The sequence below is a fragment of the Equus asinus genome, chromosome 29 (assembly GCF_041296235.1).
Source record: "Equus asinus isolate D_3611 breed Donkey chromosome 29, EquAss-T2T_v2, whole genome shotgun sequence".
In the NCBI taxonomy this organism is placed as follows: domain Eukaryota; kingdom Metazoa; phylum Chordata; class Mammalia; order Perissodactyla; family Equidae; genus Equus; species Equus asinus.
Window position 1 is genome coordinate 38,583,811 of NC_091818.1, and position 22,190 is coordinate 38,606,000.

Below are 22,190 nucleotides of genomic sequence, written 5' to 3' on the forward strand. Positions count from 1 at the left end.
TTTTCTACGTGTGCCCACCCCAACCCTCCCAACCCAAGAATGTCAAGAATTTGAACTCCCTGTTCTTAAGGTGAAAGGGCATTAACTCAAATGTTCATGAAGAAAAGAGGTGGCGAATCCTGAGACACTGGAACTACACAGCAAAACCTCCCAAGTTTAAGATGGCAAGAGATGATGATTTCCTTTGGTGCTTTAAAAGTGATCGAAAACAACACTCAAATTGTGGACCACGAATCAGGAGCCAGGAAGATCTCCATTTGCATCTCAATAATTCTCTACTCCTTTATTTCAACATTTAGCTTTAGGTTTAAAATATTTGCTAAGAAAGCAGAGAGGCGATTAACAGAGATTTTAAAATGTGTGCCATAGTTACACATTCTGTCAACAGAGTAAAAGGAAACTATACAGCATAAGTTACAAAACAGTTATTTCATGTCTCGCAAACATTCCAATAAATCCCTCCACTGTGGTGTTAGTCAGCAGCAGAAAAGAAAAGCAGAAATGAACTCGAGAGCCAGCCCAGTTCCTTTACGTCTTGCAGAGAACCACGAGGAACCCATCCGCGCGGTCCGCCTGTGAATCTCACCAGGGAATTCTTCCTGTTTCTCCTGCAGGAAGACGGTCTCCTCGAGGTACACAAGGAGGAGGGAACCGCAGCTCACTAGGGACCACAGAAGGGACTCCAGCCCCAGGCTGCCTTCCTCTGGGCTCCAAACAGAGCTCCAAGATGCTCCGTTTCCCACAGGAATAAATGATGACACTCTGGGGTCTGCATTATCTCCTAGTGAATTAACACGTTTGGGATTTGCTTTTTTTTTTAAGCTCCTTTTTCTTAGATTAGCTAGACCTACCAGATTCTATAAGAGCTTGGCCACCACTTTGATACGATGGTATTTGGTTGTTTTAAAATATTCTCACTTGGTGATGAATTTTATATTATTATTCCAACAGACTGTATTAAAGGCAGTGCTCACTAACACAGAACACGACAGGAGCTAACAGCCAGGCGGCTCCCAGGCCCCGATCTGTCCGGCCTAATCGCTGACATGCAAGTCGGTAGCTCATACGCTGCTACCCTCATAGCACAGGCTGCGGGAGGAGTGAGAGAAAGGATAGATGCGGCTGTACCCTTAGAAGCTACTTAATAAATATCATCAAAAAACGAAATGGAAAAGAAGCCCTCCGGAGCACAAGCACCTTAGGTCAACTGAACATCATCTAGTTTATTCAACCAAAAATTGAGAGAGAAGGAAAATATTAAAACCAAAAAGCAATTCTTAACACTAGCCGTAAATAAATTTGTACAACAATTCAGTCTGTATAATAGAATGAAATAAATCTACATCTTTTCTTATTTTGGTGCTTTGAATTATACATACAAACAACAATTACAGGGACTTGTTTATACAGGGTGGAGGCCCAGGAAGGCTCTCTGACACCCTCCGCGGCAACTTACGAGTGTTAACATGGATTGCCCGGAACTGACAGACTTTCCTACACAGAGGCCCACAGCTTTGAACAAATGATTTGCCTATGACATTTTTTTTCCTTTTTTTTGTTTTTTCTTTTAATGCATCAACCAACTGCAGCCAGGGAAAGGAAATAAAACTGGCAGTTTGTCCATTTGGAATATCAGACTAGTTTCTTCTGAATTTCCACACTTAATTTCCCCCATATTCCTTAAAATTCTTGGCGTCCTTCATGCCTTTCTTACAGCTACCCAGATGCAACAAAGTCTTCTTCGAATGTACAGTATTTCTTACAATATAAGTTATATGCAATGTTCAGCATTTTTTTTTCACAGCACTAGAGAGACCCTGTTGAATAGGGAATATGAGTCTGAATGGCTTATTCACAAATGGGATCCAGATTCAGTGATGGAGAACACAGACACCCACAGTGAGCTCCTCTGCGAAAGTGGCAAACATCATTTTGTTTTCTGCCTTCAAAAACATATATCCATCGGTTGTCGGCTTCATGATTCTGCTCCTGCAAAAAAATGCACGTAGAAGGGGCCGGAGGGACTCTCGCCTGGACACCGTGAAGCATCAAGCAGGGCCTCTAACCCATGGCGGTGACCATACTGGAAGGATGGTGAGGTCCGAAGGAGAGGCTGGACGGCGGGTGCATCGGTGTCGGGGTGGTCAGCATGTGGCTGGAGTGGCTGAAGGGCGAGATGTGGCTGAGAGAAGACATGTGTCTGGAGAGAGCGGCTGGGTTGAAAGAGCTGCCCTTGGGGAAGTCCTCCAGCGTGTCATGCACCTTTTTGCACTTTTTGGATTTGCTAGACATTTTTCGGTTTCTGGTCTGGATGCCTTCCTTCTTCATAGTCAGGGGTCTGTTAATCTAAACAGAGATCAAGTTTTTTTTTTTTTACTTTTTTGCTGGCTCTGAAATGGTGCAGGCTTTCATACCCCAATATGGGTTCCTCTGACTGCCCCAGATCAGGGATCTGCTTGCAGGGGGCCCCTTCCTCCCACCTCTTCCTGCCTCCTTCCCAAGGATCCAGAGTCCTCAGGCTAGGTCTGTGGCGGGGTTCCGACTGTCAGCCCCTATCAGTTTCAGAAACCAAGAGACCAGAGGTAAGGTGTTCCAAGCAGAGATTATTAATTACCTTCCTCCTCACCACTCATTTGGGAAGAACTTTGCATTCCCAAGGACCATATTCTAGAGAACCACTCCATAGGATTGTACTTCCATGATAACTAAATTATAAAAACTTGTCTTGTTTCATTAGAATTTCCTTAAACTATTTTAGGAGAATGGAGGCAATCGAGGAATCTTCAAGAGAGAAATAACACCATGTCTTCTCGTCTGAAACCTGTGTTGGGACTTTAAAAGCACTACCAAGGTAATCGATCTTAAGCGTGTAAGTCTACCTGCCTTCAGAAACGAGGCCTGCACCCCTCTTCAAATAACTTATGGTTGCCTCTCTCCTACTTGGCCTTTTCACAGCGAGAGGTGCTGTAAAATCTTCCCCTGGAATTTGTATGTTCTGGGGTCATTTTCTAACACACATGTCTTTCCAAAAGATCATCTCTTGCCCATGTCTCAGAAGGGCAATGACTCAAAGTTGCAAATTTCTACCTAGTTCTGTCTATCCCCTTCTAACTAGACAAATAGCTAAACCACCGCGCAGCAAGCATTTAATAACCATTTATGGGGTACAAAGGACTGTGCTAGTCTGAAAGCATTCTCCTCCTAAATCCAAAGACCGGGAATGAACTAAAGAGACACAGGCCAGCGCCGACTCTCAGCATCACCAGTCTTCAGTCTCCGAGACAGTGCAGCATCTCCCTCCTCTTGAGAAGCCTCATTTGTTTTGTTTTTAAAATACATTTGCTTTGGGAGGGGCAAAATCAAGAGAGGGGACTTGACAAAACAAACAGACATCCCTCCCCACAAGGAGTCAGAATCAGATTAACCTCAACAGCAGACATCCGCCGTGGATAGGAACCAACACATCCGGCCACGTTCCCAGGGGAATGTGGCAAAGGGACTAAGAAGGGCATGTCGGGGTCTGGGTCATTTCTGGCTCCTTGGGGAAGAAGCATCTTCTCTCTCTAGGGTCCTCTAGGATGAAGAAAGAGAAGAGCCTCTCACAGCTCCAGGATCTACCCGCCTGCTCCAAAAGCTAGAAGATGACCGTTAAGGAAGAGAGAATCCAAAAGGCCAAGAGAGAGAGGCTGTTGACAATGCTTCTAGGAGCAGCAAACACAGCTGCCTGGAGCTGAGCTGGGAGAGGTCACCCTGGAGAGGGGGACAGAGCCCCACAGTGGAGCTGAGACCTGGTTTCCCCTGGTGCAGGAAAGCAACGTGAGCGACAGCAGAGGATCTAAAAGGTCGCTGCCAAAAGAACATTTCAGGGTTCCTTCTTCAAAGTTATAATCAAGATAAAGACGCAGCCTACAGAGGTGATAGGAATCTACTGTCACATCAAATCTTCCCCAAGATAATGTCTAGACACACAGTTCTTTAGGCTGATACCTAGATATACACAGCCGGGTATCTAAATATAATATCTAGTTACACAGATAGCCACCCAAACCCAGATAACTAGTCCCAACACCACCTGGACACACTGATACTGAGATAGCTAGTTATCGAAACACCTAGATAAGAAGAAAGGAACTAACTATGGCATACACGCGTAGGTACCTAGATAGGCCGCACAAAACACAACACCACGACGATGTTAACAGACTATTATCTCTTATTGTTAAATACACGTAAATCGCCTCCTTTTGTGAATTCTTAATCAACCAGAGAAGATAGAAAAACCACTCTTGGTGGTGAGCAAGGTTCTCTCTCCCGGCCCCTGGAGCCCAGTTGTGAAGTTGGCAGCTAATTAAGAATAAGGTGGAAGCGAGGAATGGAAAAGGTTCCTTGGGTTTTCTTTGATTTGATGAGAAACTCCTAGTCTCCAGAAATATTATTTTTAGATTGGACACAATTGAGATCATATCTCACCACGACTTGATGAGCTTATCTCATCAAATAGAGAAATTTATAGCTGGTTAATGTCCCATAATTCCTATACTTCTGGGGAAATAGGAAAGAAATACACACACACACAATCCATTACTTGGAATTGAACTTTGGCATATCCTAAAATGAGAAAGTGTTTCCTCCCCACTGGTCCCTGTTAGTCCTAACGCTACAGACCTCCCAGGATGGCCTTCTGCTAGTCTGAAACCGCTCGTGACTCCTCTCCAGCAGCCTCCTGTTCCCCTGCGCTACTTACTTGCTTCTTCTGAGTCACAGTTTCATCAAGTAAAACGGAAATAAGAATAATTTCTGCCCTGGCTACATCATGGGACTATTTGAGCCTCAAATGTAATCAAGTAACATGCAAGTTCTTTGAAAACTACAAAGTACAACCTCAAAATAATTTTATAGGCTGCGCGGATGACTAGGGTAGCTCATACACTCGACTGCCCCAAATCTTCCAAACTTTAATCACAAATCTGTTCATCTCCCCGGCAGTGAGCAAGTAAATTCCCCAAAGTGAAAATAGGACTTGGGTTTTGTCACTGATAAATGGATTTGTCCCACAGTCTGAAGATCTGAGGGACAATGACTGAAGGCAGGGAGACCCTAGTTCCATTAGTGCTGGGCCCTGCATGGGGACCACGTGAAGAGGGCATGACACCGAAGGGAGGGAGACAAGTTTCACAGGGTCCCTGAGAATCGCTGCAACTTATTCCCAAAAGAAAAAAAAGAATTGGGGTGCTGAGGTCACCATGAGACGTTCTCCTGTGACTCAAAAAAATCTAACGAGAGATGCTTCCTCCCCAGTTCCCAGGTATTCCTGAGTAAGACGAGTTGACTGCCAGAATGGCAGGAGCCCAAAGCTGTGCCTCTTCCCCGTTCAGCCCCAGACTTTGCCAAAGTCGGATTGGCAAAGACTTTAGGAGAATCAGACAGAGCTAAAGAGGAGAGAGAGACAGAGAGAGCGAGAAATGACGATTCTTCCTTTGGGATTAACACAAACTTCAGGCCAGAGCTGTTGCAGGAAAAAAAAAATTCCTGAAATTTTTTTTTAAGGTATTACAAAATGGGAGGACCCCAAATTAAAAGATTAGAAATGACACAGCTAAACCCAGGGGTCTGACTGGCAGTTGTCATCCTGCTAATGTGATGCAGAAGGAGAAAACACTACGTTTCTTTTCCCTAGTCTGGATAACCTCCGCCGCTTTCCCCAGTTCTCTGCTGGTTAGGACGAGGCCATCGGATGAAATCTCTCAGACATTTCATTTCAGGTCTTTCACACAAAGAATCCATTTCAAATTCACAGCACAAGTTAAGCCAAGACTTTTTACCCCTCAGTAACTGAATCGGCCCCTCCGTTTCAGGAATTCGTGTGCCATGCATTACAATTCTATTTACCTTTCTCTCGATCACTCTCTTTCTCTATTTTGCAAAAAGTATAAGCCGCAAGGAAACATCAAAATAGAAATGGTGACTTTTTTTGTTTTCCAAGAGGAAGATTTTTCTCCCTTAAAAACTCAAACGAGGCCCACCATGCATATTGGATCTCTGCATTGCACATGGTGGTTCCCATACATACTAAGGGGGTTGAATCGTCCCGTCTTTAAACCTGACAGTCTCATCAAGGCCACCCTGTACAAACTAGTTTCCCACACTGGTCCTATGGCTTTGGTTATCTGAGGCCTGTTATTTGCCCCAAAAGAGGGCAACTGCAATCGAGAAGGGGACCTGGAAAGGGGGATGCTCTTTGTGGGCATCATCAGAAAGCAAGATGGTTCTAGCCGGTCCCCGAGACACTTACATTGTGCAGCTTGTAGTACAGCCCGCAGGCGTTGCAGACAGGATCCCCATTGGCATTTCTTCTCCAGAGAGTGGTAGTGGTGGTTTGACAGTTTGCACAGGACGTACCTGCCCTTCTCGCTGCCGACTGGGAGCAGGGAGAGAGAGAGCGCAAAACCAAAACAAACTTTAAACGTGTTTTCAGAACGACAGAGACAGACTTTTTTAAAAAAATGAAAAGAAATTATCATTGAAATCAAAACTAGCAAGTGGCCCACATGAAAGTAATAAAGATCCCCAAAAGCTGCCTCAAGAAGAAAAAGATAGCCGATTGCCTGGCACAGGAGGGCATCAGACTGTAGTCAAGTGGTCAGGATGCAGCCTGCTCTTCCCTCGGGGAGAAGCCAGGAGGATCAGAAAGCTGATGCCAGCTCTCTGAAATAATGTTCCTCCTGTTCCCTTTCGACAAAGTTCACTGGATGTTAAATTGTTATAGGTCGCAATTTTGAATTGCCAAGAATATCAAGTCTCAGCAAGGCTATTGGCCATCACAATATGCTAACAGCAAAGGAAGAGCAAAAGCCAGCATCGTCACTGATAGATCCAAATAAAGAAACACCGGATTGCAAAGAGAACAGAGAGCGTCTGTGCACATGTGCGGCTTCCACTCAGGGGATGTATGACTTAGGAGGCACAGAGCAGGACATCCTAAGGGAACAGGACCCCAGCCAATTGGTAGTGGTCCTAAATTTACACAGCTTGCACTTTGGTCACTTCCAAATTTTGTCACTCCTGGTGACAGCCACCTCATTCTCTTTAGGTAGCTTCCAGTTAATGAGACAAAGTGGAAACAACAAGGAATTTTGCTTTTCAACAGCAACACTGGCCCCTCCTCCTGCTCGATCTCATTTCACCTTCTTGAAATTAGGTATTTTCTTTTTGCTGTTTGCAGAGCAGAATAGTCGCAAGTCAGATAGATGTCAGCCTCCACTTGAATTTTAATTATTTGATTGTGTCACTGCCTTCATTTCCTTTAAAAGGGAGATTTTTCTTTCACTTTTTGATGCACTTACATTGATAAGGGAGGGGACTGTTCTCTCTGTTCATACTTTTAAAAAAATTAAACTCAAAAACTTTTGAAAGAAAATGGGGTTGAGTCACTTCTGACATACTCCTCTCTCACCTCCTCACCCCTCAAATCTAAAAAGAAAATTTTAACTGCAGAATCATTCCTGCTCCTGGACTCCAAAATATTGTCAAAGGCTAGAGAGGGAGAAAGAATTCAGCTGGTCTTTATCTGTGATCAGGAAAATTCTGGCACACTTATAAAAGCGTGGAACAGAAACTACAGCGATCACAGCGCACTTCTCCATCAATATTTTGTCAAGCAAGAAGTTGGGCCAAATATGCCAGATATGGAAAACCCAGTGGCAATTCTGAATTAACCAGACTGATTCCTTTCCTTTCAAGCCACGAAACAGTTCCACAGATATGCCCCTCCTTCCTACTGGCTTAAATAGCAGAGCTGTGGCCTTTTGTTTGTTTTTTTTTTTTTTAGTAATTCTTTATTTTCTGTGTTCTAAGGAAGATTCCACTTTTCGGCTGTCCATTTTGAAAATAATTCACCACAGTCCAAGAATGCAGCCTCTAACCCCACCAACCTATGCCCACCTGCTTTATGAAACGTGATGATGTAAGACTTATAACTGTTTCCCTTGTACGCTCTTGGGAAGAAAATGATACATAACATCACTGCTTAATGATTTTGACAATTCTGTTATCATGTGATTATTATTATCTTCCTGTACTTTTTTTTTCTTTAAAAGAAATGCTCGGATATAGTAGACTAATATCTATTCAGGGCCCGGATCTCCCAGCCCAACAGCTTGGAATGTGTACTACAAGCACAAAACGCCAGCCAGTAAAATGGGAGCTCCAGTGCCGAGACTCACAGGCAGCCCTTTGCAACATATTAACAGTAACAGAAATACAACCAGCTCAGACTTGATGCGAATTTACACAGAACCTCTAAAAGCCACACTGTTTGACTTCACTAGCAGGACACAAAGTAGGTTAATAAAGCAAGCTACTCAGCTAGTTGTCAGATGTGAAAATCCTGATGACACCAGGAAAAAAAATTCCATGGATCTTCCCTTTGGTCCTTTCTCCTATTTCCTGCATGAGTTTATTCAGTGTTAGATATGCATCTTACGGAAGAGCTAGCCACACGATGGCTGGGCGGTCCTCAGCGAATCTGCAAATGTGCAAAGCGAAAATAGCAAACCAGAGAGCCGGAGCCGGAGCGAAGGCACAGGAAATATAGGAAAGAAGAAAAAGAAAGTTCTAGGTATTCATAAGTCGAATACATCTGAGGCCTTTAAAAAAAAAAAAAAAAAGTCCTGAATGTGCCCTACGTGTCTCTCTGGAGCATATGAATTCTATGGAACTAAAAATATAAAACCACCCAGAACGGATGAGTAAGAAAGAAAAGATAGCTTAAAAAGTGACAGCCAATGAACTCCAGAATTAAAAGCAATTATTACTCAGAGTTCTAGAGATTTCTTAGGAAAGGTAAATGAAGACAGAATTATATAAAATGCAAGTGGAGCCCTCCTATGCAATGTGCCCAGACAGAAGAAACTCCAAGAAAATGTCAAACGTCTTCTTGCTCATGAACCAGGCTGCAGACGGTCACTGTGCTCCCTCTTTCTCCTTCTTTCCTCGTACAGTAAAAAGAAAGCCCAATTATAATGGTACCCTGCCTTATTTTAACAAGAAAGTTTTTGTTATTAGTTTTCTTTCTTTTTTTTCCTTTTCTTTTTCTTTTCTTTTTTTTTTTTTTCTAAGGCCAGGTTTTGAGTGATTCAGAACATTCTTTTGTGGTGTGATCATATTCATTCTGTGCTAACACCTCCAGCCATTTTTTTTTAAAACTCGTCTTGTTCTGATACGTTCAAACATCTTGATGTTTAGGTTGGGGAAGCTGAGTCGTTGTTTATGAGTTATCTCCAGTGCTCAGATATCCGGCAGCTTTTTCCTAGGAAGTTAGCTTTGCACATGAGAGAAAGGAAAAAAAAAAAAATACCACAGTGCATGGGGACGAGTGGGGGGCAGGTTGAGAAAGTTGGAGAAGGGGGTAAAGAATAAAGCCTAGAGACTGAAGATTGTCAAAAATTAGTCCGTGGACACATCCAACCCCAGAAAGTTTTTCCTTCTTCTAAAGAGGATGTGAAAGGTATTGAGTTGAATTAAAATATGATGGGGAAGACAATTCTTTAAAAAGAACACAGAGGATTTTCCCCCCTTTAAAATGTGATGGATGCTGCTTCATCCATTAATCTGCATGGGGAAATTCCCCTCCTCCCTTCTCTACTTGGTGAATGTCATCACCACAGAGAGCATTTTGATCTCTTGACTGTGGTTAGAGTCATCACTTGCCAAGGCCGCTTTTAGTTGTCTGTTACAGACACTTGCTATTCAGTCTGGTCTGAGGTCCAAAGACAAGCTTACGTATGAGCCTCTCTTGCTAGTTTTCCTTATAAATGCTTGACAGTGCCAGTTTTCTCAAGTATTCCTAAGGGTCAAGAAATTTAAGAAAGAAAAATGGTGGCGGGGCGGGGAACTATCACCCTACCAATAATGGTTCAAAGAGAAAACAAGACTAAAAGCTAGGTGGGACCAAGAGGCAAGGCAGGAATCACACAATTTTTTCCCAGAGGAATTATCTGTGGAAAGTTCTCAATTCTGGTTTTTTTTTTTCCTTTTTAAGATTGGCACCTGAACTAACATCTGTTGCCAATCTTCTTCTTTTTCTTCTGCTTCTTCCCAAAGCCCCCCAGGACTCTACTAGGCTCAGTGGTTGCCGCTTGTGAGAGCCAGTTAATTGGCCCCATCAATCTTAAAGCATTGGCACACAAGACTCATCCATGGCACTAGGACAGCACTGAGCCTGTCACCGAATGCTAGCATTCCCACCTATACATCAGGAACATGTTCTGGATCGTGCCTGGGACATTCCATCCTCATACTAAATTTCTCTGTCATCATCAATGCATCTTAAATCAGTTGTCCCATTAAAGCAATCATTCCACCAGCAAACACACTTCAGATTTGATAACCAAGAAGTCAACATCCTTAAAAAGGCAATAAGTGACTTAAGAAATATGAAGAGAAAAAAAGAGAGAGCGAGCTTTGCTGTATATATAGTTTGGAAAAAGAAAAGAAAAAAAAAACTATCCCAAGCAAGCTGACATGATTTTGAGCTGTCCTGCCAATTTCCTGCAGAAAATGCTCCTTCCTGAAGAGAGGAAATTGAAGACGAAATGGTCCGTGTTGGAGCTGGGCTTCCCAAGGACAACTCACCAGCCTTCTCTTGGGTTTGATGAGGGGTCGGTTCTGTCCGTTCATTTTGTGGTAGAGCCCACAGGCATTGCAGAGGTAGTGCCCGGTGCCATCTCGTCGCCAGAGTGGGGTCGAGGTCGCCCCGCAGTTCACACACTCCCTGCCTTCTAGAAACAAGATTGCACATAAGTCACTTATGGGAGGAAAACACCCAGGGAAGCTGCCAGTGCTGGGAACTAGGGAGTGAAAGTAACGTGGAGAACTTTTTTTTCTCTCTTCCTTCTTTTGGGGAGCTTTCCCACTCCCACCTCCCTCGAAGGTGGCTCCCAAGTTGAAACGAGTTACTGTAGGGCTGTCTCATGGCCTCAGTCTCATTCCCGTCCACAGCCAGCTCCATCCCAAGAAGCGGGGCGTGAATAAACAGCAGCAGAACTTCTGCTGGTTCCGGGCCTGCCCGACTTGATGGGGAAGACCAAACCAAGCCAAGGAGGAAGGCAGATTTCAGCTCGAAATAGTTCCCTGAGAAAACTCTGAGCCCTGGACCATGGCGAAAGCAAAACATTCCATTCATTTCCCTCAAAGGAAAAACAAAGGTGACCCATTATCGTGGCTAGGTCTGTCTATACAAATCGATTAAATAATGAAAAGGAGGATGGGGAAAAAGGAAAGCGTCATCAATGGCCAGATAGATAAACAGATAATAAAGAGACGAATAGATTGATCACTTGGCTGATTGATTTTAGTAGCCAGGGCATTCGATTTTACTTCCAATAATACTGTAAATGTCCCTGGCTGGCAAGTAATAGACGACGATCCCACAGGGTACGCTCACACCCCCATCATCTTTTTTCTGCCTAGAAAAGGCTCAGGTTTTCTACAGTTTCCCAGCCACTGGGACAGGGACTGAAGTGGACTCATGACCCCAGCCGGCCCAGGCCAGGGGTGTTACAGGGATGCACAGCACAGTCGTTAGCAAGGAACCTGGGGAGGGAGGAGGGGAGAGGAAGAGCAGCGTTGGGAGGGGCAGAGCCAGCGAGGAGCAGATCGGAGACCAGGGGCCTCTAGGTCGGCTCCTCAACCAGGCCTGCCTGCGTTGCTCTTTTTCCAACAAACAAACAAACAAAATAAACAGAAACCGGCCAGGCCAGGTTCGAGCAGCGTTCACTGCAGGGGCGGGCGGGTGACCTGACCCACCTCCGGAGGGGAGCTCCTGGCGACACCTCCAAATACCATCTGAGGACACGGGGGAGTTCGCTGGTGGTTTCTTTGCAACTTCGGTGCGGGGAGGAGGAGGGGGGCGGTTTGTGGCAGAATCTGCCCAGTTCGTGGGGGGCCTCCTTCTCCCGGAGGCGCCGCCGCACCAGCTCGATGCTGACCGAGCCTGGATCCCAGGAGGAGCCCCCGCCCCGCCCGACCCAACTCTGCAGGAGCCAGTGGCTCCGCTGGAGCTGGTCCTCCCAGGAGGAGGGGCCAGAAAGGGTCTGGCTCTCTTTGGGGGTGCAGGAGGGAGGTTTTGGAGGATGCTGGGGAGAAAGAGAACCCCTAAATGTTGTTTGGTCTTGAGAGATTAATCAGCTAACCCCAAACTACCAGGAAGGCTAGGGTGGGGGAAGAGAACCTGGCAGGCCCTTGGGAATCTTAACCCCCTACAAGGAGGGAGAGGCTAGCATGGGGACCCCAAAACTGCTCAGCCTTTGGAAACCCCCAGTATGAAGGAATTGGGGGGTTGACCCCTGGGACCTACGCTGTTCTCCTGGGCTGGGTTCTGGGGGAGGAAAAGAACCTTTGGAAATGGAAGAGAGTTTTGCCTCCTCCGACACTAGAGTCCACGACGGTGCTGAGTAATTTTTGTGCACTTTACTTTTGCCAAAAAATTTTAAGGAGTTAAGAGAGATTTTGGTTTTTTGCTCCAAATTCAAAACAGGTTCTTAAGCCCGGGGTTTAGAGAGCTTTCCAAGAACCCCTGTGATTATCTACAAAAGCTGGCCCTGTGTGCCAGGAGCACTTTCTAGGGACCCAACAGCGTTGCTCAGCCCTCAAAAAAGACTTTGGACTGAACTGCATCCAGACACCTTTGGCTGGGGTCAAAAGCCTGTGGGAGGTGGCTGGCTGGATGCGGGGGAGGCAAGAAGGAAGGAGGAAAGGGCGAGTGGGCGAGGAGGTGCCAGCAGCAGCCAAGCCTGGAGGCGGACAAGCCCGCAGATTCCAAGCTCCAAGTGGGCACTGGGTCACCCCCTTGTGGGGGCAGCGACACTGGCCTCTGCTGGCTGGGGCTCCAGGCCCACCCCATCCTGCCAAGACAGGGGCCTCGCAGGTTCCCAGTCATTTTGTCCCTTTCCCACTTGGGCGTTGGCAGACGGCTGGCTGCGAGGGTGCGCTGGCTTCTTGCTCCCCTCAGCAGCAGCAGCAGCAGCTTAGGTGGGAGTTGTGGCCGTGCCTATGACAGGCGCGGGGCTGGCTGGCCGCCCTGCTCCTGGGCACCCTGGGCTGGGGGATCTCCCAGCCTGACGCGATTAGTCTGATTTCCTTCCCTTTGTCAGGCGGTGGGGAGGATGACTGGCTTCCTTTTCAGAGGGCCCTTAAAAGCTGCAACGGCTGCCTCTGCAGCCAGGCCCTGCACACTGGAGCAATGTTTGGTCTAGATTCACTCCACAAGTCTGTGATTGCCTGGTGTGGCTTTTCTTATGTTTTCTCTTTCCTCCTTGTTGCCTCCAGTCTGTGACTTCAGCCAACAACCAATTTCCTACGGGAGGCCCTGACTGTCTCCCACTTTCTTTCCCTCTCCTCGCTTACTGCCTGGTGTGAGCTGCTCAGACAGACACCTCTCTCTTAGGTGACAAGAACCACAGAGCCGCTAGGCCTCTTGACGTTCAACAGCCGTTTTTCGAACACCCCTTCGTCTCCAACTGAAATCCTGAAATGGGCTGGAAGGCAGGGGTAGGGAGCAGGGCGGGAGGTCATGTCCAGAGGGAAGTGGAGGGGGATGCCCAGGGTGAGAGGAGGTGGCAGAGCTAAGAAATGGCCCTTTGCAAAAAAGCCTCTGTCTTTTGTTTGCAAAGTTCTATCCCAGCACCGACAGCCCCGGGGCGTTAAAAAAGCTGTAGGTGCCCTTAACCACAGCTTCAACCGTTTCTCCTAAATGCGACAACCCTGTCTTCTCTGTCTCCTCCTTCAAGTGCGTTTGCAAAGAAGAGGTTAAAAAAAAAAAAAATGCGACCGCTAAAACCAAGAGAATCCCCTCCTCAAGAATTCCCACCACTTCCACCCTCTTTACACAGAAGGTGGCTTGAAACTTCCCCTCCACCCTCCCACACTCCCAAAGTCCCGGCTCCCTGGTGCCCAGGTGTGCTATTCTTGGTTTTTTTGACTGTGAGAAAGGAATAAGGAGGAGGAAGTAAAAAGCCAAATTTAAATAGTCGCCTCTCCTCTCTCCCTCGCCCAAAAAATAAAATAGGTATGGAGGTGCTCCTGGTTCTGGCTTAGGGAAATGCAGCTCTTTCCCGAACCCGCCCCAAAAGTTCAGAGTCTTAAGAAAAGAGATGAGAGAAAAGACAAGACTAAACCAGAGGCAGAAGGTGTGCACAACAGAGGGGAAGAACTCAAACACGGAAATGAGGGCAGAGAAACCAGAGGCTTTTGGAAAAGTCACTGGGTCCCCTCCCCCCACACAAACCACCACACCGGCCTCAGATACCACGATCTGCCCCAAACTTTTAGCCCTACCAGAAAAGAGAACTTAAACAAAAATCCCATAACTACCTCAAAATGCACACCATCGCCCTCTCTGCAATCAGCCCTCAAGCCTGAATCTAATCCTGGTGTTTATGCAAAGCTGTACCCCCTTTCTCTGGAACCCTCCCCTCCAGGTCCAAACCCAGCCCCTGGCGAGGCAGCGTGGCCACTGTCCTCTGCCCGTTCTTTCTTCCTCTTGCTTTCTCTTTGCCTCCACCAGTTCGCCTGCCTCCCTTTCCCTCTGCCGACTTTCATGTACTGAACATGCAGGTCTGAGTTCTTCAGTCAGCCTAACCGCATCCGGACTCTATTAAAGTTCCTGGCGCGGGATAAACAATGCAACTGTCGCGGGCAGCAGCCTGAAAATAATTGGATTAGCTAAAACATATCAACTAAATAGAGACAGTCCTGCCCAGGCCGTCGGAGTGAATGTCACCCTGGAAAAAACCCTGAAAACTGATCTCATGGTCACTGGGCTCCCAGAGCCCTCCCTCGGAAGTTTTCTAAACCCGGGTTTTGCCAGCTCTGTTTCAAGGTTTGCACCACTTCTCTGTCTATAGAATCTCTGTAGAGGGAGAGAAGAGGGAAGGCAGTGAAATGGTCCCGGCAGAGACATCTACCCTGAACTGGACACCTCCAAGCAGACACCACAATCCTCACAAAAACATCTCTAAAAATATAGTTAAATCCCATCTCAGAGAATCCCAAAGTCTCTGATTTGGCTGTTTCAGTCACAGACAACATCGGGGATGGATTATTTTATTTTTAAAGCAAAAATACTCGCTGTGCGTTTTCTGCTTTTTTTAATGCAAGTGTCTACCCCGAGAGAATGAACAGGCAGCGTGCGTGGAGGCAGGGTGCACGTTTTTTGAGAGAGGATGAGCAGAGGAAGCAGAGGCACACACCTGGAGAAGCTTTCTCAGTTCTTCCTACCTCCTCTGGCTTCAGAACAATTGAAGCGAATGTCCTAAGACGGCTTCCTGTCCCGCCCTGGGCTGTCCCGCTGGAGTCCCCCAGAAGTCACTGCAGGGAACTGGGCCCTGCGACTTCTGATTTTCCTTCAACTGTTTCCTCAGGCAAGAGCCCATCTCTCTCTCCCAGAAGATGGGATGAGAGCCCCCTTTTTCACGCAAAGAGTATGTGTGCTGCCTTTGCCAGGGTCCCGCCCCCCCACAAAAAACATATACACACTCTATTTATACAGGTCTGTACAGGGGGCTGTCCTCTGTCGACTGCATGACCCCCTCTGAGCCCAGCCAGAGGAAGAGTCAGACGGTCCCAGAGGCCAGGGGGGTCATAGGAGGGACCTGTGTTTGTTTAGGCTTCAAGAGGTTTCGTTTTAGCTTTAAACACTCAAGATTTATTCCCTCGGCCTTCCATTTGGTCTTGGAAGCTTGACTAGAGTTCCTGGCAGAATCCAGAAGTTTTGGGGCAGGCCAGCAGGCAGAGTATTTTGTTCTTGTTTTATTTCCTTACCCAGCTCATTGGAGGGTTTTAAATGAGATCCCACTTCCCCTCTGCTCTGAAGACTAGAAGGAGATACGATACAACTCATTCTTCCCCCACTGGAAGAATGGAAAGAAAGCAAATCTCCGAAGGCGCTGAAACACCCCCGCCCAGCTCCCCTGGGGGGCCTGGCTGCACGCCCCCTTTTCCTTGCCCTGGGTTTAGGGGAGGGAGAGGCGGGTGGGGGAGAAGGGGCTCCTACCTGTGCTGGATCTCGCCTTGGGCCTCGACTTACATCCGAAGCCGGTGGGGGAGCCCCCCAGTAGGCTGCTGGGCGGGAAGAGTCCAGAGCTGTATTCGGGGACGTAGGGCGGGTACGTGGTGATGGGGTGGTGGGCCGTCGAGGCGGCCCCGCCCAGGGTCGGCATGCTGGCGCGGGAGTGCGAGGCCTCGAGCTTCATGCTGTCGGGCAGCGGCACCTGGTACTTGATGCACTCCTTCTCGTCCTGCCGGGCCGAGCCGGCCGAGCCTGGGGTGGATAGCGACGGGTCCGGCGAGACATCCTTCGGCGGGGTGGGCGGGAAGGTGAAGAGGTGCGGGCTGGAGTGGCCTGCCGACAGCGACGAGGACGAGGCGGGGGGATAGACGGAGAGGGGCCCCGGGGAGCCGTGGTGGATGGACGTCTTGGAGAAGGGGCTGAGGTTCCAGGGTGAGGCGGTGTGGTGGCTGCCCAGGGCCTTGCCGCCGTCCAGCCAGGGCAGGGATCCGTGCAGCAGAGGCGGGCGACACACCTGGCTCCCTGCTGGGGGAAGAGAAGGGACAGGAGAGAGAAATGCACGTGAGAGCAGCCCCAGGAGGCTCTCCCCTCCATCCCCCCTCCCCATCTGGAAGATCCCAAACACAGCCTCCACTTGCACCAGGCCTGCTGTTTCTAATCCAGGCAGACCCCCCAGTACCTTGGCCAGCACACACTCTTCACCCCTCTCTCCCACACTAATGTCCCATCAAGTCCAGCCGAGTTAGGGGCCTGGGTCTGACACCCAAGAGGGGCTACAGCGGAGTGGAGAAGGGCCCCTTGGCTTATTCAGCCCCTCCAGATCCACTTTCTAAATCGCACCCCCTGGGGTCCCTCTTCTAGGACCTGACTTAATTTATCGGTTTCCTTCAATGGCCTGGAGTCCCCCGTCCCAGACCTAATCCCAGCCAGCCTGATAAGACAGCAGGCTGTGAATGATGAGGCCTGGTTGGGGGAGCCTGGCCGCAACACTGCTCAGCACCAGGACGACACAACACACCGGACCCTGGAGAGGGGCCCAGCAGGAGTGCCAGCTCCTGATGCCCAGTGCAAGAAGGAGAGGGCTTGGAAGAGAGGAGAGGGGCATTTTAGGGTGACTTCCAAGTAACCCAGCTTCACTGCTTGCTGGTAAGTGGCAAGGCCTGAAGTGGGACTGACAAGGAAATTTTAATTTGCTCAGACTGTTGGAGAAAGTTTCCAAGCCTGGACCCTTTTTTTCTGTCTTTCTCAAGCTCCCCAAACCTACAGAAGGAAATAAAATAAGCCCCATATGCTCTCAAAGATGATTCCACCCGCGCAATATGTGAATTTTCACCTGAGCCCCTGAGACACAAAATTCCAGTGTTTGTGTTTATTTCACTCACACACAGAGGGTCTTTAGCCTTTATATGCAATACACAGTTTTAAGGCAACCACAGCTCAGAGTAGTCCATACGCTCTGAGAGAGGGACACTGAAGCTGCAAGTGAAAATCCACGCACTTATTGATCTTTTAATCCAGTACCTGCCTCAGCATTTGACATTCTATTTAACCATCAAGAACAATACTGAAACTAAAATCTTGAGAGAAAGGAAGGGGAGGGGAGAGGAGGGGGAGGCGAGTTCTCTGAACACCAAGGGTCAAGATTCATATTATGCAGGAAGTCGTATAGTAAATAATATTAAGTCTGCATCTACCGCATTTCCACTTTACTGCTGATCTGCACAGAACGAGGGCAAAGAGCGCCCCATCCACAGAAACAATTGTTTAAAACCTGGTGACAGCAGGGCTGCGCACGCCGGCTGCCGGAGGGGCTCTGTCATCGGCGCCAACCCGGGCGCTAAGCAGGGGGACCAGGGCAGACCTGGTCGGGCGGACTGAGAGAGCCTCACGTTTTCTCCGCCTGAAATTTTGCTCCTATTTCTTCTTTAGAAACACCCTTACAGCTGGAAAACGTTAGAGATTTTTTTCCCCCTAACTATATAGGACTGGCTTTCTTTTTAACATTTCAGAACTTTCCTAAACTTCTCAAGGGGAAAGAGAAAGGAAAAAAAAGAAAGGCAACTGAGATCTCTTCTCCATAATAAGAAACCCCAATGGATCCTGAATCTCCTTCGGGAGCCTAGTGGCACGGTGGTAGGCCAGAGGAGAGAGTATGGCGAGAGCTGGCCGGAGCAGGCAAGGAGGCAATCCCAAAGCAAAGACGCAGGAGAATTCTGTGCAACCGGGAATCTAGGAAACCTCAGATGTCCCCCGCTTAAGACAGTAGTCTTTCCACCAAAACCCCTCCAATCACCAGAACGCCATTCCTCAGAGCCAAGAGGTAAGGGATCTGCCTAGAAACCAAATGCACTAGCTTTAGGGAAAGGGCAAAAGGGAGCAGCGGGAATAAATTCGCCTCTTGGGCCTTTCTGGAAATGCGCCGGAGAAACAAACTGAGGCACGCCGGCAGAAGCCCCCGGGAAAGAGCTACCGAGTAACTGGCGGAGCGAAGCGCTTTGAAAGCGCCGAGTCCGAGGCGCTAGGGCCGGCGCCGGCTGCCGGGCCGGGAGGGCGGCCGGCGGAGGCAAAGCCTCGGCTCGGAGCGCCTGGGACCCCCCGAGGCCCCCACCCTGCGGCGGCGGGGAGAGAGGGCTGCGGCTCGGCGCCCGCCAGGTGAGCGCCAGGCCCGGGGACACCAGGCGCGGAGAGACGCCCGCTGCGCCTGTTTTTTAAAAACACTCTCATGACGATCGAGACGCCTTCCTCGCCCATTTCCGGGCCCCAATTGTTTTAAATGAAGCAGTAACGACACTTGGGGGCCTTCGCTGGGGCTCCCCACCCCCGGATCCCTCCTTGCCTCCCCGACCCGGGAGAGCGGGGGCGGCCGGGCGGGGGGGTCCCGCACGCGGGGCGCACTCACCGTGGTGGGTCGGAGGGTATCTCTGCACCGTGGCCCTCACCGAGTTTCCGTAGTAGGACGAGACGTGGCTGCCTTGACTGTCGATGTTAAAAAGTACATCCACCTCCTCGGGCAGCGGGTACTGCGCCGGGTCCATGTAGGAGTGGCCGAGGCCCGGGTGGTGCGTGTCCGGGTGCTGCCCGTTGAGGACCGCGGGGTGGTGGTGGCTCACCCAGCGCGGCTGGTCCGCCGTCACCTCCATGGCCCCGGCTGCGCTCGCGCCCTCTCGCCGGGCCCGGAACCCGCGCGCGGAGAGGGAGGGCGGTCGGGCTGGGAGGTTGGGGGGGCCCCCGAGGCTCCGCAGGTGCTCCTGCCGTCGGAGGGGCGGGGGCCGTTTAATGATTTGTTTTCAGTGGGGAGAATGGGAAAGCTGGGAAGGAAAGGTGATCAAATGAGATTTTTAAAAAAACCTTTGGGGGTAGTTTAGCAAAGAGAAGAAGAGGAAGAAAAAAGAAATTCCAAAAAATAGGCACGGAGGGATAAAAGGGGACCAAATTGTAAGAGGGGACAAGGACAGCTGGAATTCTGCAAATGAGGCTGCTCTGCACCGGGGCCTCTTCGGTGCGTCCGAGACTGTGTCTCCTCGAGTCACCTGCAAAGGAGAGAAGGGGGAGACCTGGATGAGCTCCCTAGTACTTTACACCTGAGTTTATGAAGTGGCACCACCTCCCCTGGAGCCGCCCGGCCCCCGCGCCCGCGCACCCGGGCCACGCACACACGCGCGCGCACGCCTCCTCTGGAGCTCGGAAAACCCGGACGCAGCCTCCCCAGCGCATCCCTCAGCAGCCTGGCTCTCCCCGGAGCCCCGGACTGACTGAGCGGTTCCAACTTGGACGACAATTCCCTCCCTCCGGGGACACCGGTCTCGGGACCTTACTTCCAGCGTTTAAAAACTCTCCCAAAGAGGAGGGTTGCGCGTTTAAAATGTTTTAAAGTCCTCCCAAATAGAAAGGAAAAAAAAATCAAATTAAAAAAAAAAAGTCGCCAGTACCAACCTGGGTAGCGAGGAGCAGAGAGGAGGAGCAGGAGGAGGCGTGTGACCTGAGAGAGCAGAAACTGCTCGGTCAGATTGCGTGGCTCGCTCTGTCTCGCGCTCTCTCCGTCTCTCTCTCTTTCCTCTCTCTCTCTCCCTCTCTCAGTATTTTTTTTTTTTTTACAGGGAATGCATTCTTTCTGAAAGTATCAAGACGGCGCCAGGCAGCTCAGTGTTCGCAGACAGCTGTGGCGCGACGCAACTTAAGGAGGTTCTAGTGTCATCCGCGCCGAGGGGGAGGAGCCTGGCGCTGGCGAGGAGGGGACAGGATCGCCAGCACAAGGAAACTGCAACCCAAACCCGCTCCAGGACTTCGCCGCCCCCCCCCGCCCCCCCTCCTCCCGCCCCTCCAGTGACCGGAAAGGGGCGCCGCGGAGGGCGGCCCGGGAGCAGGGGCCGCGGGGCGGGTGGGCGAGGCGCATGGGAGGGAATTCGCGCTCTGGCCCTTTAACTGTGGCTCCCGCTCCTGCCAATTCATCCGGCTCCGCAGATGATTCCGTGCCGGGGACACCGGCCTGCCCCATTCATAAAGTGAATTTCTACAGGCAGCCTTTCTTTTCCAGACTTTTTTAAATGAGCAAACTTTTTTTCTTAGTCAATCCAGGGTATTTGGGAGTTTATTGATTTGGGGGCTCTGTACATGTAAAACTGCTCAGAAAAAAAAATATTTTTAATGTCAAAGTACGTTGAGATTTGCCTCTGGAGAGAACGGCCTAAAAGATCGAGGAATCGGGCAAAAGAATTTGATTGGAACGTCCGTGTTACTTTGGGGTCGTTGTCAACATTTTCTCCAGTCTTATGGCGCTAATGAGCCTCTCAAATGAATGTTCCAGCTGGTCCAGCTGTCCTTTCCAGACCTAATATTTGTAAGCGATGTGTGCTTTTGACTTAAGTGACAATCGTGATGGATGAAAAGGAGTGGTGGGAGGAGAGAGACGCTGACTAGTTCCCCAAGTACAGGGAGAGGTAAAGAAATCGGTCTGCAATCCAGTCCCCCAACTTTTCCCTTCTCCCCGCCCGGAGCCCTGCTAACTCCAGCTCCTGGCGTTTTTCCCCAGCAGAGGACACCAGCGCCCTGCCCCGACGCCCACCCCGGCCGCCGGGCAGGACCGCGGCGACACTCCGCGGGCCCCGCAGCTTCCCGGCTCGCTCTGCCGGGCCCCGCAGCCCCGGGCGGAGGGAGCGCGGTTCCGAGGCGGCCCGGCGAGGGGCGGGGCGGGGGCGGGGCCGCGAAGGGGCCAATCAGCGGGCGAGGCTGCGGCCGGGCCGCGATTGGCCGGCCCCGCGGGCTCCAAGCTCCTCGGCCTCCCTTAGTCCTTTGAGCCACTGCATCCCCTAGCGGCGCTTAGGCTCCTGCAGCCGCCGCCCGAAAAGGCGGCCGGGGCGAGCAGGGGTCAGGCGGGGAAGGAGACTTCCACCTCTGCTCACCCCAGGACGACGCGTGCGAGGACAGATTGTGGGTTCTCTCGCAGGCTTTCCCACCGATGGTACGAAGAGCTTGATAGGGGGTTTTATTTGAAGACTTTATTCCCTCTTCGCTTCTCTACTCCATAAAATTCCCTACAAATACAAAAATTCGAGATAGAAAAGACTGTCCCTAAAAGTACGTTCTGGAGGAGTCCTTTCACGAGGTGAAGCAAAACCCTCAAGATTCAGCCTTGACTTGGCGTGGAGGGGATGTGTTGTTTTAATACGCAATCCTTGTAGAAAGATCAGTAAAATTTATTTGGAAGAAGTAGAGGAGACGTGGGTCCTCTCGATCCTGGATTTGGAGCTTCTCTTGAGTCTCGGTCTTCTTAAACCTGACGTTTGCTAGGAATCAGGGTTGTGTTTAGAAGATCCCTAAATTAAATACACGCCCCCATGTTTCTCCTGAGCCCATTTACTCCCGGTTTATTAGGGCGGCCCAGTAAAGGAGCATCGATTTTTCCTTCCACTCTGACCACTTCTCTCTAGGGCCATTCAAGCTGCCAGCCTCTCCTGCTCCGGGCGTTCTCCAAACCTTTTAATTATTTAGTTTCTGTCCAGCATTCACCGAAACAGCTCCATAAACAAGGACGAACGAACGCACACACGTCTTTGCTAAAGTCCCGAGATTAAGACTAAGGATGGAAGCAGAGAGAAAAAGTGAAAAGCGCTTCTTGGAGCGTCAG

General features: G+C 49.6%; 1 protein-coding gene across 8 annotated transcripts in view; it reads right to left on the reverse strand.

Annotated features, from left to right (window-relative positions):
- Positions 1 to 256: 256 nt before the first annotated feature.
- Positions 257 to 22,190, reverse strand: part of GATA3 (GATA binding protein 3) — a 29,402-nt gene continuing 7,468 nt past the window's right edge. Inside the window, exons 1-6 of one of the 8 annotated variants that reach the window (XM_014841304.3) lie at positions 20,000 to 20,268; positions 18,966 to 19,596; positions 16,052 to 16,591; positions 10,633 to 10,778; positions 6,293 to 6,418; positions 257 to 2,346 (exon numbers count right to left, since the gene is read on the reverse strand). In XM_014841304.3, coding sequence (XP_014696790.1) covers positions 2,062 to 2,346; positions 6,293 to 6,418; positions 10,633 to 10,778; positions 16,052 to 16,591; positions 18,966 to 19,206 — 1,338 coding nt within the window. In that variant the 5' untranslated portion in view covers positions 19,207 to 19,596; positions 20,000 to 20,268 and the 3' untranslated portion in view covers positions 257 to 2,061. Of the gene's footprint in view, positions 2,347 to 6,292; positions 6,419 to 10,632; positions 10,779 to 16,051; positions 16,592 to 18,965; positions 19,597 to 19,999; positions 20,269 to 22,190 lie in introns of those variants that run through there. The other 7 variants (XM_014841307.3, XM_014841305.3, XM_014841306.3 and 4 more) reach the window with 7 other exon arrangements.